General features: G+C 41.6%; 1 protein-coding gene across 1 annotated transcript in view; it reads left to right on the top strand.

The window, feature by feature from the left end:
* Window positions 1-13636, top strand: part of TGFB3 (transforming growth factor beta 3) — a 32061-nt gene extending 18425 nt beyond the window's left edge. The window contains exons 3-7 of the mRNA XM_042445951.1: window positions 2475-2604; window positions 5593-5700; window positions 7099-7270; window positions 9314-9467; window positions 12421-13636. Coding sequence (XP_042301885.1) covers window positions 2475-2604; window positions 5593-5700; window positions 7099-7270; window positions 9314-9467; window positions 12421-12579 — 723 coding nt within the window. The 3' untranslated portion in view covers window positions 12580-13636. The remainder of the gene's footprint in view (window positions 1-2474; window positions 2605-5592; window positions 5701-7098; window positions 7271-9313; window positions 9468-12420) is intronic.
* The last annotated feature ends 3830 nt before the right edge of the window (window positions 13637-17466 follow it).

Below are 17466 nucleotides of genomic sequence, written 5' to 3'. Positions count from 1 at the left end.
TTTGAGACTAACTGAAAGAAAGAAGTCAGTAGCATGAGCTTTTGTAGACTAAAGTCTACTTCTCAAATGCATCTGAGGAAGTAAACATTAGTCTATGAAAGCTTATGCTGCCAACTTCTTTCTTTCAGTTAGTCTCAAAGGTGCTGCAAGATCCCTATACATACTGATTCTACAGACTAACACAGCTATATCTTTGAATTCAACTCTTATGAAGTTGGTTAGACTGCATTTTGGTGGGTGGCTCAAGGTTATCAGTGAGGTCTTTGCCATGTTACTCTTACACTTTGACCAAGATCCTGTTTATTGGCATAACTATGCTAGCAGAAGAGTAAAAGGGGCCATGTTGCATTGACATGCATCATGTGATGCATTGACATGAGAGGATGGCACTGAAAGTCATTCCTATCAAATGATAAAGCTGCCTTTTATATCCTGACTCAGAGAATTTTCATTACCATCCTGCTATCCTTACCACTGTGCCTTGGTCGAAAAGGACTTAACACTGATGTAAGTGAGAGTTCTACCAGTACAGATAACAAGCATGGGTCTAGTCTTTATGCTATGCCTCATTCTGAAAATGCTTTCATGAAAATAGAAACCCTTGACCACCTCAACACCTTTGAAGACATGATAGTGGAGTGACAGCCATTTGAAAATCTTGCCCAAGCTGGCTTCCTGATCACAGGCCAGTGCTTATGGAGAGGTGCTATCATGCAAAGGGTTAAGCAAGTCAGTGCCCTAGCAAGCATAGCTTTTGAAGTATTTGTGGTGGCATGCTGGAAGCTGGTGGCACAAGACCAGCTGGCCACGGTCAGGAGAACCAGCATGTGTGGAATTTGAAGCAGGTACAATGTGCCCAGCTGTTGTACAGATCAGCCCTTAGCCTGTAGCCACATTCCTGGTTGCATTTCATCACAGTTGTGTCATGCACTATCTCTATGGATCTATCTTCCCTTAAATATTCACCTCTTTCTCTTGAAAATGTGGATTAAAATGATCCAGTAAGACATGTATGTTACAAGGATTTAAACAAATTATTTTGATGTGCATTTGTGCATAATTAGTATCCTGCAAAAAATGGAGACCCTGAAGCCTTCTTCAGCTGGTATTATTTCATGTAAACCTCCAGGCAAGAAATATCTAATAAGTGGCTCTTCTTGTTCTTTAGAGAGCCCAGTACCTGCTGCTTGAGGCTGCCACCTGACTCTGTTTATTAGTCAAAGGGCAGTCCTGAAGCCCCCTTCCACAAGCTACTCCTCATTTTGGAAAAAAGCTCACTCATGAATAAAACAGACACCCTGAAAAAGACTTAAAATTAACATTTCCCAGCAATGAAAGGCTGAACTCCCTGAGATAGGTTGCTTCTTCCTCTTAGGAAACTCATCTGTCACTGCTGGAAATGAAGGAATCACAGGTCAAAGCCAACATTCTTTTCACACTTATGGAGGCTCTGACATATAACTAGTTGATTGTAGGTTTCCAAAAGATGGAGGTACGGAAAGGCCATAGAATAAAAATGACAGGTATGAGGCATATGCAGTCCCCCAGGGTCCCAAAGGGTTGTTGTGATGTCCCCATCAGCAGGTACTTGCCTACCCCAATGTAAGGGCAGGGAAACAAGCATGGTAGCTGTGTCCTCATGGCCTTCCACATAATAGAAAACTATTGTCAGTTGCAGTGAGCTTCCTCTGTCTGTGGAAGTTCTCTATGTGATTTAGAAGCATGAATTTCCAGGGTTCTAAATTGTGTGGATAATCTCTGGTGGCTCAGGAAATCTTCTGCTACAGATAGTCACTTTTTACAAATGTATAGAGTGGGAGGACACAACTGAGGTGGCATACCCATTCCTACTCTCCTTCCTTGTATACAGCCCTTAAACACAGTAATAGTGCATGAGGAGGACTAAAGACAGTCCAAATTTTCTTGTATATGAGATTGCCCTAACCTAGGTTAGGGATAGGTGAACCTTGTCATACTCGAGTGAACTCATGTTTTCATTTTTCTCTATTCTTTCTGTTTCAGTTTTGTATCAGGTTACACATTATTTGTTGGAGAAGGCTATGCAATTTTAAAATACATTTTGATTAACATTTCATAAAATGCTTGCATGTTTTATAAATATACACACATCTGCACAGTTTTTAAAAGTTGTACATTATTTAGCAATTTCCCCTATGAAATAGAGTTTTGTGGACATTTTTTTCAAAATGTGTGAATTTTTTTCCTGCAATACTTGAACTGTTCATATTCTTTGTGCACACTTCTTTCAGATGTATGAAATTTGGCACGCTTCTTTTGCAAACTTCATTGCAGACTTCAGTAAAATATGAATTCTGAGGTCTAATTGGGTTCTGGTTTATGTGGATTTGAAAAATGCAAAATGAACTCATTTTTCATTTGTCACTTGTGTGGGAGAACACAGTTACCTCCCTCTCTGAACTGAACTGTGTCTTACACATGTTTTGCTCATACAGATCCTGAAGCCTGATGAATACATTGCAAAACAGCGTTATCTCAGTGGCCGGAATGTGATGACACGGGGATCCCCTGAGTGGCTGTCCTTCGATGTCACAGAGACTGTGCGTGAATGGCTGCTGCATAGAGGTGGGTGGAACACGAAACATCCTCAATGACTCTTTGCTACCAGATCTGCCAGGGACACATAAGAGATTATCAGACGGGGGGGGGGGGGGGGGGAGAGGGGGTGGAGCCAGGAGTAAAAGACATACTCCTGGCATAATCACGCAATTGTGCTGAGACACATTGTTCTCATCCAAGACTTAACCCGTGAAGATCATAAAATCATAAATCCAGGCATGCTCCAGCAACAAATCATTCACGGAGAAGTCCCAGGGATGGTTTGTTGCTGGAGTATTCCTGGATCTTCACAAGATAAATCTTGAATGAGCATGATGTTTCTGGAAATCTTCAGCATGACTGCGCAATTATGCCGGGAGTATGTCTTTTACTCTTGGCTTTTTCCCCATCTGATAATCTCCATACATCACTTCCTTACTTGACACTTGCAGGTGAATATAATTATTGTAAAGGGACTCCACTGTAAAAACTTGAAAGAAAGTAAATATAAATCAAATGAGGAAAGAGGAAATTGACTCCAGTGCACAGAGCTATTCTAGAAGTGGTATTTCTGGTGTTTGAGCTAAGAATGTTTATTTATTTCTACCTATTTATTTATTGAATTTATATCCTGCCTTTCTCCTGGGAAGGGATCCAAGGCAATTTAGAGTAATTTAAAACAAGATTAAGTTAAAAATCTTATTTTCCAAAAATAACAGTATTGGTTTTTTTTTAAATGGTTACAACAGTTTAAAACATAGTTACTAATAAAACATACACACACACACACACGTACATACACACATACAGATAAATTCAGTATACCATTTCACACATTAGTGCTACATAATTTAGATCTCAAAGGTCTTCCTGATCAAATATATATTTGCTCTCCTTTACTTGCAGTGGAGAACAACAGCATTTTCCTCCTCTCTCCCTCCTTCCCCTTTCTGAGTAGCAATCCTATCCCCTTCTCACTGCCTGGGAGGATTGTGGGAGCTGAAGTCCAAAAAAGTAAACTTGCCAAGCTCTATTAATGCTAGGCATTTGAAAAAGACAACACACAGAGAGCCAGCTTTTGATGTAGGTGATAGTTAGAGAAGCAAACAACAGGCTTATCCAGGGTCTTATGGCTTGTGTAGTGTAGCAGCTGCTGTAGAACTTGGCAATTGGCATAGAATAACAAAAGAAAATGCTCATGGCTGTAGAGCACAGGCTGTGCAATTCAGCAGCTGCCACCAGCTGGAAAGATGAAACAGGTGGAGATTCAATGGCCATTCCTTGCTTGAGCCTGAGGAACCTCTGATTATTCCTCTGGCCTGGAACTAGTTACGTGAGTCTATACAACATGTATTGGTTCGTACTCTCCTGTCATAGAAATATAGGAAGTTTCCTTATTTTGACTGGAACCATTGCTCCAACTAGTGCAATCTAGTCAGCTCTGACGGACAGCAAGGGCTTTCCAGGATTTCAGGCAGAATTCTTTGTTTGCTCTATTGAGAGACCCCTAATGTTCCCAGGCACTCTCCCACCCTAGTAACAATCAGGTCAGATGCTGTTTGGCTTGTGAAATCAGAGATCAGTTATGTTCAAAGCAGGACATTAATGTCCCTGTCAGGCATTTTCAAATACTTTGACTGTTGTGTGCAAATTTATTGTCCAAACTGTGTGTGTGACTCTTGGATAGTAATTTTCCCTCTAAAACCCAGCTGCAGGATTTCTGATTCTTGGCACAGGATTGCAGTAGGAAAATGTCTTAATCATGTTAATTTATGTACATCCAACATGGTGTAGTGGTTTGAGTGCTGAACTCTGACTCTGGAGACCAGGAATTCAAAGGTACAGCCATGTTAGTTTGCAGAATCAGTATGTAGAGAGATCTTGTAGCACCTTTTGAGACTAGGGTTAGATTCCCAGCTTGGCCATGAAATCCACTGTGTGACTTTGGGCAAGTCAAAGGAAGGCAGTGGCAGACCTCCTCTGAACCTTTCTTCCTTGCCAAGAAAATTCCAGCCTTAGGGTTGCCCTAAGTCAGAAACAACTTGAAATAATACAATACATACACAAAGACAACAAAAGCCAGTGTGGTGTAATGTTTTGAACATTGGAAGATGACTCTGGAGACCAGGGTTTGAATTCCCATTTGGCCAATGAATCCTACTGGGTGACCTTGGGCAAGTCACACACTCTCAGTCCCAGAAGAAGGCAAAGGCAAACTCCCTCTAAATAAATTCTGCCAAGATCATCTCTGAAAAGGTCTCTTTAGAGTCACCTAAATCACTTGAGTGATACAACAAGAACAGCAAAAGGATACTGTGTAAGAGCTGCATAGTCTAATTCTATACATATTTACTGAAAAATCCTGCTGAGTTTACTAGTATTGCTCATGGGACCATGGGACTGGAGCCTTTGGACTTAGGTTTTTGGAGCTGGAAGAGTCTTTTCCATATTCAGTGGTTCATCCCAAGGTCTTCCTATCAACATAATTCATAAACTCATTTTCAAATGGACTGAATTCTACAAAATCAAGAAGACATGCACTCCAAAAATCTGTGTGGAACCTACAATTGTATTAATCATGAGATTGATTTGTATCTTCCAGAAAATGTGAGATTTGAGCCAAATGCTGATTTGCATCAGTATCACTTTAACTGTCCTTTAATTTCTCCTTCAACTGGCATACCATATTATGTTGTCATTACACTACATGTTTCCCCACCTCTTGCCACTGGCAGCCAATAAATTGGAGTCCCAAATGGTGAAATGCTCAATGATATCAGAACAAGAGGTAATTTCAGCTAAGCAATATGGAGCAGGAATATGGATCTGTTATTTTTCTTCCATCCCCATTTTCAGTTTCTTTCGCAAGCTCATGATAATGTAAATGTTAGGAACTACAAACAAATAAAACCCATCATTGATGGACAAGGGAAATGGAAATTGATGGAGGACTGTTTGGATAGAAATTATGTTAGACACTTGATTAGTTCTCATGAATTTTCTCTCTCCCAGCAGAATCAAATCTGGGACTGGAGATTAGCATCCATTGCCCATGCAACACCTTCCAGTCCAATGGTGTCATTCTGGAGAACTTGAATGAAGTGCTGGAGATCAGATTCAAAGGTGACAGAGGAGAGGTTGGATGGGAAAGCTGCAAATGGGATCGTTAGAATTTCTCTACCATCTCAGCCTAAGTAGTGTTACTGTAAATCATTTCTATACAAGTTGCTTTATGACCACATATATTGTGTTTCCATGTGGGCACATATTGTTGGTTTTTGGAACAGAGAGGCAGTAGGTAGATGAGGAATGTGTGCCCGTAGCTATGACAGACAAACTGCTTTATTAGTGAACTCCTTTACACAAGACAGGGCATCTTGAGAACTGTAGTGTTGGCATCTCTGATACAATTTGCAGTACCAGTACCAAACTAAACTTCCAAGGAATTTTGGCAGGAAGCAGTTAAAGTTAAACTGGCATTTAGACTAGGGGTTGGGAACAACATATTAAAAATACATTACAGTACTTGTCACATTTTTAGAAAAAAGGCGAGTCATTACTTTTGAACATATTACTGCCAACAAGATTAAAGTCACAATTAATGGATTTCAGAAATATTACGAGTGTGTGGTGTGAGTGGGCCATGTTTCAATTTTTTGTTAAAAAATATTGACAGTGTTATTGTTGCTTAGAGTAAAAAATAGTACCTTATTCTTGGAAAAATAGTGACCACAAATAATAAGATTGTTTTTTGAGTCAGTTACCTCTAGGCCAAGGCAAATTTATGGCGCAGATGTTATCTGTATGATTATTTTAAGGGATTGTGCACACTAAAATGAGTACCCAGCTTGTTGGGGGCAATTGGCTTACACTTTGTAAACCGCTTAGGGAGTACTTAAGTGCACTGATAAGCAGTATAAAAATGTACTTGCTATTGCTATTAAAATTTCTGGACTTTGTACAAGTTAAGTCTCTCTCTCCTTCTCTGGAGAATTAGGAGATGTTGCATTGCTGGTTTCCTCTGGTTTCCAGCTTGCATGATGTGGCCACAGAGAAACTGGGTAACCTGCCCAAGATGGCATGGGCAGCCAACGGCTTGGCTAGGCCTAACATTTTGAGTTGCCTGGCTCTTGGCCCTGAGCTGTGGCCATTAGTACCCACAAGCTCTGTATCTGAGATACTCCTTCTGCTGAACCATTCCAGAAACCTGACATCATCTCTAGCCATTCATGCTTTTCATCCTGTCTCTGGGATTGAAACCTCAATAAGAATTCCAGATTAATGTTCCTACACTAGTTTACCAATTGTACAACAAGTGACCCGCAAAGCATACTTTCAGGCCAAGAGCAACCAAATTTATCATGGCAAGGCTCCTTAGAGAGGAGTCTGACGATGGCTAAGCTTCTGGAAGCCTTCCCAGGCTGTCCGTGCATAGCATCTTTTATAGATTTCAGTCTGTTTTCTACTGAGGCTCTGAAGCAACCATGCCATTTCATGGCTGCTGTTCCCCTTCTTCCTTAGGCATTGACAGTGAGGAGAGCCATGGGCGTGGAGACTTGGGGAGCTTGAAGAAGCAGAAGGGTCTTCACAACCCCCACTTGATCTTGATGATGCTGCCCCCACATAGGCTTGGAAGTCCTGCCTTAAAAAGCCAGAGGAAGAAACGAGCCCTGGACACCAATTACTGCTTCCGGTAAACTAAGATCTCTGTTCATCTGCTTGCTTCACATTTTATCAGTGTAGGTAACTGCTTGGATGGGCAACTGCTGGGTGTGAGGGAGCACTGCCAGGGGCTCTTCCCCCCCTCCCCTGCCAGGACCATACGTATGACTATGCCTCTCTCTCTCTCTGAAGTTATTTTACATTTTTAAAAACTGTTTGACATCCCACAGCCTGAGCTGTATTAGACCCAGGAAAGGCCTTTCTAAAACCAGGAAGGAAAGTAGGTGACGACTTCGGAATAGTCAACATGGTCTACTGCAGGGATGGGCAACTGTCAGGGCTTATGGGGTTGCACTCCCCCCATAACCATAGCACTGAGTTCTGTATCATCCCCAACCCCACTCATGAACACTTTTTGTCTCCAGATGTCCCCAGCGTGGTCTAAAGGGTATAGAGGGGTAATAATGCCATGCTTTTGTTCTTTCTTAGACCATTTCAGGCCCATGAAAGGCCTTTTCTTCAATGGGGGTGACTTGAAAGTCAACTTTGAGGTAATTTCCTACTGGAAAAAAGGCATCTCCTAGGCCTAAAACAGTCCAGATGAGTAAAGAAATGTGAGGAAAGTGCCCCCCACACCCCATGGCCCCCAATATGGGATCCCTTTTCCCAAAATATTGGGTCCCTGGGGACCACAAAAACAGCCCTGGACCATATTTGGCCTGAAGGCTGTATTTTCCCCACCCTGAGTCTACTATGTTAACAAATCTATAGGTTAAATGCCTTGTATAATTCTTTCTCTGATCAAAGTGCCTGCTTACTTGTATGTGTGTGAAGAAGCATAGTATGGAGAGGAAACTGTCCAGAGTGCTGTCATTTGGGGGATGTAAGAGTTGAGAAAGAGTCTTACTACAGTATACTTGGCATGGCCCTTATCTTACCCTCCCCTCTGGTCTCCTAGGGCCAGAGATACCCTTGGAGTGAAAAGATGCTGACTGACATACTGAAGACAAGCAAATAATTTAATCTTCTGTCTATTCTATAGGCTGGGTTCAAGATGAGAGGGAGAGGGGTTGCATAATGTAGATGCTGCTTTTTTCAGCCTGTTGGTTGCTCCAGAGTTCCTTTTCCATAGAATCATAGAGGCATAGAATTGTAGAGTTGGAAGAGACCACGAGACCATCGAGTCCAACCCTCTGCCATGCAGGAACTCTCAATCAAAGCATCACTGACAGATGGTCATCCAGCCTCTGCTTAAAGACTTTTTCTGTTGTTCCAGGTCCTGATCTCTGGAACAGCAGAAAACAAGCTTGCTACCTCCTCAATATGACATTCCTTCAAATATTTAAACAGGACTATCATATCACCTCTTAACCTTCTCTTCACCAGGCTAAACATTCCCAGCTCCCTAAGTCGTTCCTCAGAGGACATGGTTTCCAGACCCTTCACCATTTTAGTCGTCCTCCTTTGGACACGCTCCAGTTTCTCAATGTCCTTTTTGAATTGTGGTGCCCAGAACTGGACACAATATTCCAGGTGGGGCCTGACCAAAGCAGAATACAGTGACACTATTACTTCCCTTGACCTTCCAGTTTAAGAAGGAACTGCCTGATCTTTTCAGGGTAACCTTATTTATTTTTGTCACACTTTCTATGGATAAAACCTGCCACGGAACCTGGAAAATTAGTTTTAACAAGAGTGAATTATAATTACAAGCTGAAACTTCCCCTAATTGAGCAGTGGCAGGATAGTGCTCTGGGACCCTGGATGTATAATTCTACCACTGCTCATTTAGTGGTGCCTTCAGCATGTAAAATAACTTTCCAGGCTCTTCTTGAGATTTGCTACGCTACAGAACCACACTCTTACCTTTGTGCTCAACCCTTACTTGATTCCTAAATGCTTGCCAGGTAATGATGTCAATTCAGTTTTTCTTTCTGTGTGGGCTTGGAAGTGGAAGGGGAGTGGAATACTAGCATGTTTAGTGCCAGGTGAAAACTTCTTTAGGTGGGGAGGAAGATGTTATCACTTATCTCATGACCATGAGTTGATTTTACACCAGACCCATTTGTTTCAGAAACCTGGAGGAGAACTGTTGTGTGCGTCGTCTCTACATTGACTTCCGGCAAGACTTGGGCTGGAAATGGGTTCATGAGCCTAAGGGGTACTTTGCCAACTTCTGCTCTGGACCTTGCCCATACCTCCGCAGCGCAGACACAACTCACAGCACGGTAATCTTTTTAATATTAGCCTAGAATTGGGATATTGTCTCTGTTCCAGCTTTCTTTACTACCAGCCCAAGGCAGCTGCTCCTTAATATTCTCATTGGCCACTGCAATATACCTATTAATATTTTAAAATGTTGTTATCCTGCCCCTTTGTCATGAGATCTCAGGGTGGCAAACAGATAAAACAACAATTTAGACAATTGCAACTTGAAATCAATAAATCCTTTAAACAACATGAAAACATATTCAACAATTCAGACAAGCTCAAACAAGTTCAAACAGCCTCATAAAGCTAATTTCCTGGGTGGGAGTTCTCCTAAACTCAGAGGAACTTAGTTTTGAGTAAATATTTTGAGACTGCAGTCACATGTAAATTCCTTCCAAAATGTGTTGTTTTTGCTTCCTTCCTTACTACAGACAGAAATAGGGTGCTGCTGCAGCTTGCTGCCTGCTTCACATCTACACCAAATGAAAAGCCAGTTTCTTTTTATATCTAGCAGAGAAAGGAGAGCATCAGCATCTCCATCTCCCATCGGTCCCAGGCAGGACAGGCAGCAGTCAGAGATTCTGTAAGGGTTGTAGGTGGATAATGTCTGGAAGACCTCAATTCCCCATCTCTGGTTTATACGAATAAAAATACTGTAATAACTTTAAGTGGGGGTGGAAGGGTTAGATTAGTAAAATGGCATGGTGATTGGGATGGAGTTATTAAAGACCATTGCTTGAAGGTGCCAAGGTGTGCTCCCACAGCTAATCTGTTGCTGTTCCTTTTCATGGCTGCAACACCGTAGTGTCAGCTGCCCCCCCAAAGGGGTTTAGCAAAAAAGGAGGTTTGAGAACATTTTGTTGTTATTGTGTGCCTTTAAGTCATTCCTGATTTATGGTAACCCTAAGATGATGATATCATGGCGTTTCTTTGCAAGATTTGCTCAGAAGAGGTTTGCTATTGCCTTCTCCTAAGGTCGAGCATATGACTTGCCTAAGGTCACCCAGTGGGTTTCATGGCTAAACCTGGTCTCTAGTCATAGTGCAACATTCAAACCCCATAAGAATCCCCCCATGAAGTTTTCCTTCAGTCTCTAAATTTCTAGCACTGAAGTAATTTAAAAGTTCACTTGAGCTTTTACAAAAACTGGGTAACTTCTTCCACAACCCAAACTAATGTGTGCTGGGGCAATGGGAGCTTTTGCTAGCATATGTCACTGTGGGTTCCAGCCAAAGTTTCCTACTTTGGGGAGTTTTGCTCATGGCAGCACTTATAGAGTCCAACAATTATTCCACCCTGATTGTGCATATCTGTTATAAGTGTTTACATGGCAAAGGACTGTAACTGTTACTAGCATTGGTGGTCACTGCTCCACCATACAGCAAAGAGGTTCCATGAGAAAGGACAAGCACATAGTACTGGTAAAAAAGAATTTATGCAACTCTTGTTGCTGGTGTACCATTGCTGTTGTTCCATTAGTATTATTGACAAGAGATAATCAACATCTCTGAAAGCAGAGAAACTTACATGTGTATTTCAGAGCAAAGGAAAAACACAACAGTTTTACTCCTTTCCATCTTGTGATGTTTGGTTGTACAGAAAGGACCATTTCTCTCAGTAGCAAAACATGTAGAACAAAAAATGCTTTCCTCCTACTTGTTTACGATGGAGTAGGAGGAAATACATTTATCATACATTTATGTTGTATGATAAATCTAATCACTCCTCCCCACTCATAATGATGATGGGTAGTTCATGACCTCTGGAGGGTTATGGTAAAGGGCAGAGATTGTAGATAAGATGTTTGAGGGGATTCAACAACAGCCCTTATTTCAGGTCTTAAAGGCAAGATTTCTGAAGTTGGAAAGTGACTCTTCCCTGTCACAGCAAGGAAGGCATCTGTAGCAATATATGTGTTTTAAAACCATAAAGATAATGATTAGTGGATTATTATTCCTTCTCAGTCAAAGCAACTCCTCAGTGGAAAGAGGCATTTTTGGCAAGGTAGAAAGCAGATTATGGTCTGAATTCAGTTGGCATTCCCAACTGGAGTAGACCTATTGAATCAATTGATACAACGGGTCTACTCTAATTAGAGCCCACATAAGGATTTGGGCTTATGTTTTCCTTCCCCCTTTGCACCAGTACTTTGCACCAGTATCACTTTCCACAAAATGCAGCAACCCCTGAGAAGAAACATGGCTCTAAAGTTAGTGATTTAGATCTAGCACTGAGGAGGAGGAGGCAGAAGAACCCATTATTTGAACCTCACCAGGCTGTCCTCTGGCATATTTTCATTCTCTCTTTCTCAGAATAAGTGCAGTAGAGCAGAGAGAGTGAGAGCTCATGGATTTGTAGAGGATTTAATCACTTGGGAGGAGAATGTAGATATTTGAGATGGTTTGGATTAAATCCAGCATGATTAGGAGATGCTGGCCAACAAAAGTTGATTTTTTCAGCTGTTTTTCTTGAAACTCAAATGGGGCCGTTGAATGGTTACACCCAGTGTTGTTCTGTGTCTGTTCTTTTTTTTTTAAAGAGCAAAATATACAAGAGAACTGCATATAACAATTCAGAATTGAGGTTTGGATGCTCTGTGGCTGCTCTGAAATTTACTCCTTTGGGCTGGGTCCTATTCAACTGTTCCATGTTAATAACCACATGTTAAACAACTTGTTAAAATATCTTGGACAGTGGTAGAAGGATGGGTGAGTGTTTTTAAGCTATACAGATTTAGACAGAATCTGAAGAAATGACTTTGACTACAACTCCCAGAATCTCACATTCTGGTTGAGTGTTTCTGGAAATTGTAGACCAATAAAATCAGATTTATAGGCTCCAGTTTGGGATCACTTATAGGTGCCTGCTGTCTGCCTAATAACAATTCTGTCCATTTTACTTCCTCCCTCTGAATTTGGCCATAAACATGCCCCTTACTTTCTTTTTTTTATTGTTTGGCCATTTCCCCAGGTGCTTGGCCTCTACAATACGCTGAATCCTGAAGCCTCTGCTTCCCCCTGCTGTGTGCCTCAAGATCTGGAGCCACTCACCATCTTATACTATGTTGGAAGGACCCCTAAAGTGGAGCAGCTCTCCAATATGGTGGTGAAATCCTGCAAGTGCAGCTGAAAGGGACCCAGCATCATCTGCAGCTGAGAAACTTCAGTGACCCTATCCGCTGCTCCCAAAAGAAAACATGAAAAAACAGAACCTAAACAAACAGTTGCCTGGAGGAGGAGCAGTGTGACCCAGCCCTATCACACTGTGATCCAGGAGAACCTATTCATTCTGAAGACATCTGAAAAGCAGATCTGATCTCTGTCTTCCTGGCTTTCTCTGGGAGACCCTTTTGCAATTCTGAGGCCTCAAGAGGCAAAGACACATAACTGGCTAGACATTTAGTGGACAAAGGCAACCAAATGAGGAGAATCCCACTTAAGGAGGTAAGCATTAGCAGAACTGTGGACAGATGACAGGCAAAGATAAAAGAGGACTTTTTGTCCCCTTTCCACATCTTTCCAACAAAAAGATGAAGGAAGGAAGATATTTTCATATTCCTTATGAAGGAAGTCTTAGAGAGCTGACTATATTGGAAATAATTATTCTGCAAAGAGAGTGCATGCAGGATGAATCTGTGGCCCAAACTTTTCAGAAGGGGCTGTTGAGAGAGTACCTGTTGCCATGATTCCTACCAAGGTGAATTCTTCTGCAGTTTCTCCCTTCATCCTGGAGTATCTGCCTGATGTCTTTTGGGTCAGAGGAGGAACCTTTGCTTTTTTGCCTCAACCCAATCTTCTTAGGTGGTAATCTTCAGAGGAGCCTGTATTTGCTGTGCAGATTTAGGTATCTGCACATCTCTTGCACAAGGACCTGGCCCAGGCCATGCCTGTCCAAGGTTTTATTAAAAAGTATTAATCTCAAATATAATTAAAAAAATAAATATTTTTTGGAAATTGGAATTTTCTGCTCAAAACCTTTTTGGTTAAGGGACAACAGGAGGTATCCACTGTGGATGAATCTAAGGTGATATGTAATATAAGATGGCTATCTTGTGAGAGCCTGCTCTTTAGGAGTTGTTCAATCTTGACTGATGCATGTCCAGATAAACTTTGTGGGATTAGTTCTGAACAGATGAAACTGGGGGTGAATCTGTGTTCCAGTGAGAATAAAATCACTTAGTTCACTATGAATGTTTGAGCAATTTGAACTCACAGTTGACATAGCTGGAAAATAATTTTGTCACAATTATGACAGCAAATCCATGGTGGTGGGCATTCTTTTTTAACCTAACTCACTTTAGGTCTTTCCCTACCATCAGAATGTGGTTTCAGGCAGTATATTTTGAAGGTCAAGAAAGGGCAGCAAATAGCCTGCTGCTGTTATTCTTTTTACTGCTGGGGATGGGAAGAGATGGTTGTGGGAATTTTTCTCACGTCCCAAATTATTTTCTTTGGCTTTGGGAAATATGCACTTTGATTTGGGTGGGTTGGGAGGACACCACTTGCTACTCTGCCTGAAGAACTAAAGTATCTTGGATGGTCCCAAACAGCCTTGTATTAAAACTGATCACTAGATTGTCTTAATTCAGTTCTTTCTCCTCGAAGAGTGGTAGGAAATACCTATGGTTTCTGGCAAGTGTCACTCACAGCTGTGCTACCCACAGCAAGGCTTCAGCTTAAGACCTTTTTCATGAGCTGTATCACTAACCTGGAGCAGGTCCAGTAAAAAAAAAAAAAGTGGTGCCAGTCATCCAGCCTATTCACACTCTGCACTTTTTACATTGTAATGCCACATCAGGAAGGGACTGTAACTGGAATGATTTGAATGTACCTTCACTGCCAGCATCAGTTCTTGGCCTCCTGGGATTTTTACATAAAAAAGAAGAAGATGCAACAGGGCTCATAGAAGAGATGTTTCTCCAGGTGCTGGTTTTTCCATCATAAGGCATCTGATATTGAGGGGGTGGGGGGCATACCTAGTGATTATCCCAGTCTGTACAATTATTATCCCAGTCTGTGCAGTTCTTACAAGATTCTTTGGAAGACTGATCACTTTTTTTTCTTTTGCTTACACTTCCTTATCTGCCATCCCTGCAGAGCTCACATGTGAAGCTGTGCTCCAGTCTCCCTGGATTCTTGGTCATTCCCTCTCCATACTCCCATGATGACTTGTCTCTGCATTCATGTTGTTTCTACTTTCCTAAGTTTACCATAGTGCTTCTCAGCCAGCCTTTTGCCTTCTTTGAATTCCTATATTATTTCTCTCCCACTTCTTGTCAACACCATATACTTAGCTGCTTTTTAAGGAAAATGTGACATTTTCCTATGGGTATTCCTTTTCATTAACCTTTCCTTTTCTCAGCTCACTGAAGTCTCCTTCAGCCCACTCTTCCTTCACCTATCCATCCCTCTGGTTCCTATTTTTCTTTTCCTACACTGCCTACATTTCTGGGACTCTATGTAATTAGTAAGTGTGAAAGATGTTTTTAAACAATAACTTGAAGTAAAGAGGGACTACTTTGGAATGGGAACCATCCAGAGTGTGAGATAGGGATTGAGGCTCCAGCGCTTTGTGTTCCTGTTAAGACTCCCCATGTGCCTATTCATGCAAGGAGTAGAGCCCATGATTTGGCTCAACAGTCTCAATGGGACTGACAGAGCTACCTTGACAGTCTCCATCTCCTGGTCCTGATCCAGGCTGTGTTTGGGGCACTTAATATTTGGTTTTTAAAAGCCATTATTAACACAATAGCTGACTGCAGGATTGGCATTCCATCCAATTTGGCCTTTAGCCAGGGTAAATCCTGATGTAATGTGTTTCTTGCACAGTCTGCCTCTCATGAAGTTATATAAATGAGGAATGTTTGATCAAAATGCAAACATTCCTGCAATTCAGGAGGCAAAGAAATGTGCCCGCCTGTTTCCATTCATGGATATTTCTTGGTGGACCACTTCCTGTTGGGCTCTGCATTTTCTTACATGTATCACAGACAATTTGCCCCTTAATTGAATATCACAACCATGTCTTAACAAGGCGAGTCAGAGCACTGTTTCAACACTTTGCTGCACAACAGAGCTGTAGACAAAGCATGGGTAAAACTTATTTTAGTTGTTTTTTTTTAATCTCAATTTACCAAAGCTTAAATGTGGAAGAAAGGGACATTGACAGATCTGCACTTCTTTAGGGATGAAGAGGATTTTGTTTTTTGTTTTTAAAATGGAATTCAGATGTGGAAGTGTGACAGAGCCCTTTCCAGGATGGCCTCACAGCTGCAAAACCTTGGGCTTCTGTCACTCACCTTGCCCTTTTCCTCCTCAAGATCCTTCCATGTATTGTGTTTCAAGATGATCCCGATATGGACCAGCAGATGGGTTGTTCAGTGGGTTCACTGTGGTATGTATGACCAGACTCTCTATCAAAACTTAATTAGAACAGCCAAATAGAGTTGTAAAAGGGTTAAACAATTAGAATTTTGTTAATACATAACTGATCACACATTAACCTCTGAACTATTTAATCATTCACAGTTTCTCAAAACTATTCAGTTCTTCCCCCTGTTGACTATGATTCTATGAGTCTATGATTCTATGACTATTAAAGCTTTTCCCTATTTCTGGGGCATCTTTCCTCTACCTCTCTGCAATCCTTTACCTATCTCTAGGCCATCTTAGAATCACAGAATCATATAATTGTAGAGTTGGAAGAGACCACACGTTCCACCCAGTCCAGCCCTATGCTGCCATGCAGGAACTCTCTATCAAATCATACCTGATAGATGGACATCCAGCCTCTGTTTAAAGACCTCCAAAGAAGGAGACTCCACCACTCTCTGAGGGAGTGTGTTCCACTGTTGAATAGCCCTTACTGTCAGGAAGTTCCTCCTAATGTTGAGGTGGAATCTCTTTTCCTGGAGCTTGCATCCATTGTTCTGGGTCCTGTTCCCTGGAGCAGCAGAAAACAAGCTTGCTCCCTCCTCAATATGACATCCCTTCAAATATTTAAACAGGGCTATCATATCACCTCTTAACCTTCTCTTCTCCAGGCTAAACATCCCTAGCTCCCTAAGTCATTCCTCATAGGGCATGGTTTCCAGACCCTTCACCATTTTAGTCGTCCTCCTTTGGACACACTAGTTTCTCAATGTCCTTTTTAAATTGTGGTGCCCAGAACTGGACACAATATTCCAGGTGGGGCCTGACCAGAGCAGAATAGAGTGGCACTATTACTTCCCGTGATCTAGACACTATACTTCTATTGATGCAGCCTAAAATCGCATTGGCCTTTTTAGCTGCCACATCACACTGTTGTCTCATGTTCAAATTCTGGTCTTCTTGGACTCCCAGATCCCGTAGTCTCGTTCAGCCATGTGTTCCCTCATCCTATATCTGCATTTTATTTTTCCACCCTAAGTGCAGTACCTTGCATTTCTCCCTGGTGAAATTCATTTTCTTAGCTTTGGCCCAGCTTTCTAGTCTATTCAGGTCATTTTGAATCTTGATTCTCTCCTCTGGAGTATTAGCTATTCCTCCTAATTTGGTGTCATCTGCAAATTTGATAAGTATTCCCCCAATTCTGTCATCCAGGTCATTGATAAAGATGTTGAATATCACTGGGCCCAGGACAGAGCCCTGTGGGACCCCACTGGTCACTTCTCTCCAGGCTGAAAAAGAGCCATTGTTGAGCACCCTTTGGGTTCGGACGGTCAACCAATTACAAATCCATGTAACAGTTGCCTTGTCTAATCCACATTCTAAATGCTTGTTTGCAAGAGTGTGATGGGAAACCTTGTCAAAGGCCTTACTGAAATCAAGATATACTATATCCACAGCATTCCCTTCATCTACCAAGCTGGTAATTTTATCAAAGAAAGAGATAAGATTTGTCTGGCATGACTTGTTTCTCTGAAACCCATGTTGACTCTGTGAATTTGGAATTGCCTTCTAAATGTTTAGACTCTCTGTTTAATGATCTGTTCCAGAATCTTTCCTGGTATTGATGTCAGACTAACTGGACGAT

This window comes from Sceloporus undulatus, chromosome 1 (genome assembly GCF_019175285.1).
Source record: "Sceloporus undulatus isolate JIND9_A2432 ecotype Alabama chromosome 1, SceUnd_v1.1, whole genome shotgun sequence".
In the NCBI taxonomy this organism is placed as follows: domain Eukaryota; kingdom Metazoa; phylum Chordata; class Lepidosauria; order Squamata; family Phrynosomatidae; genus Sceloporus; species Sceloporus undulatus.
Note: the sequence above shows the minus strand (reverse complement) of the source record. Positions and strands in the feature narration are given on the sequence as shown.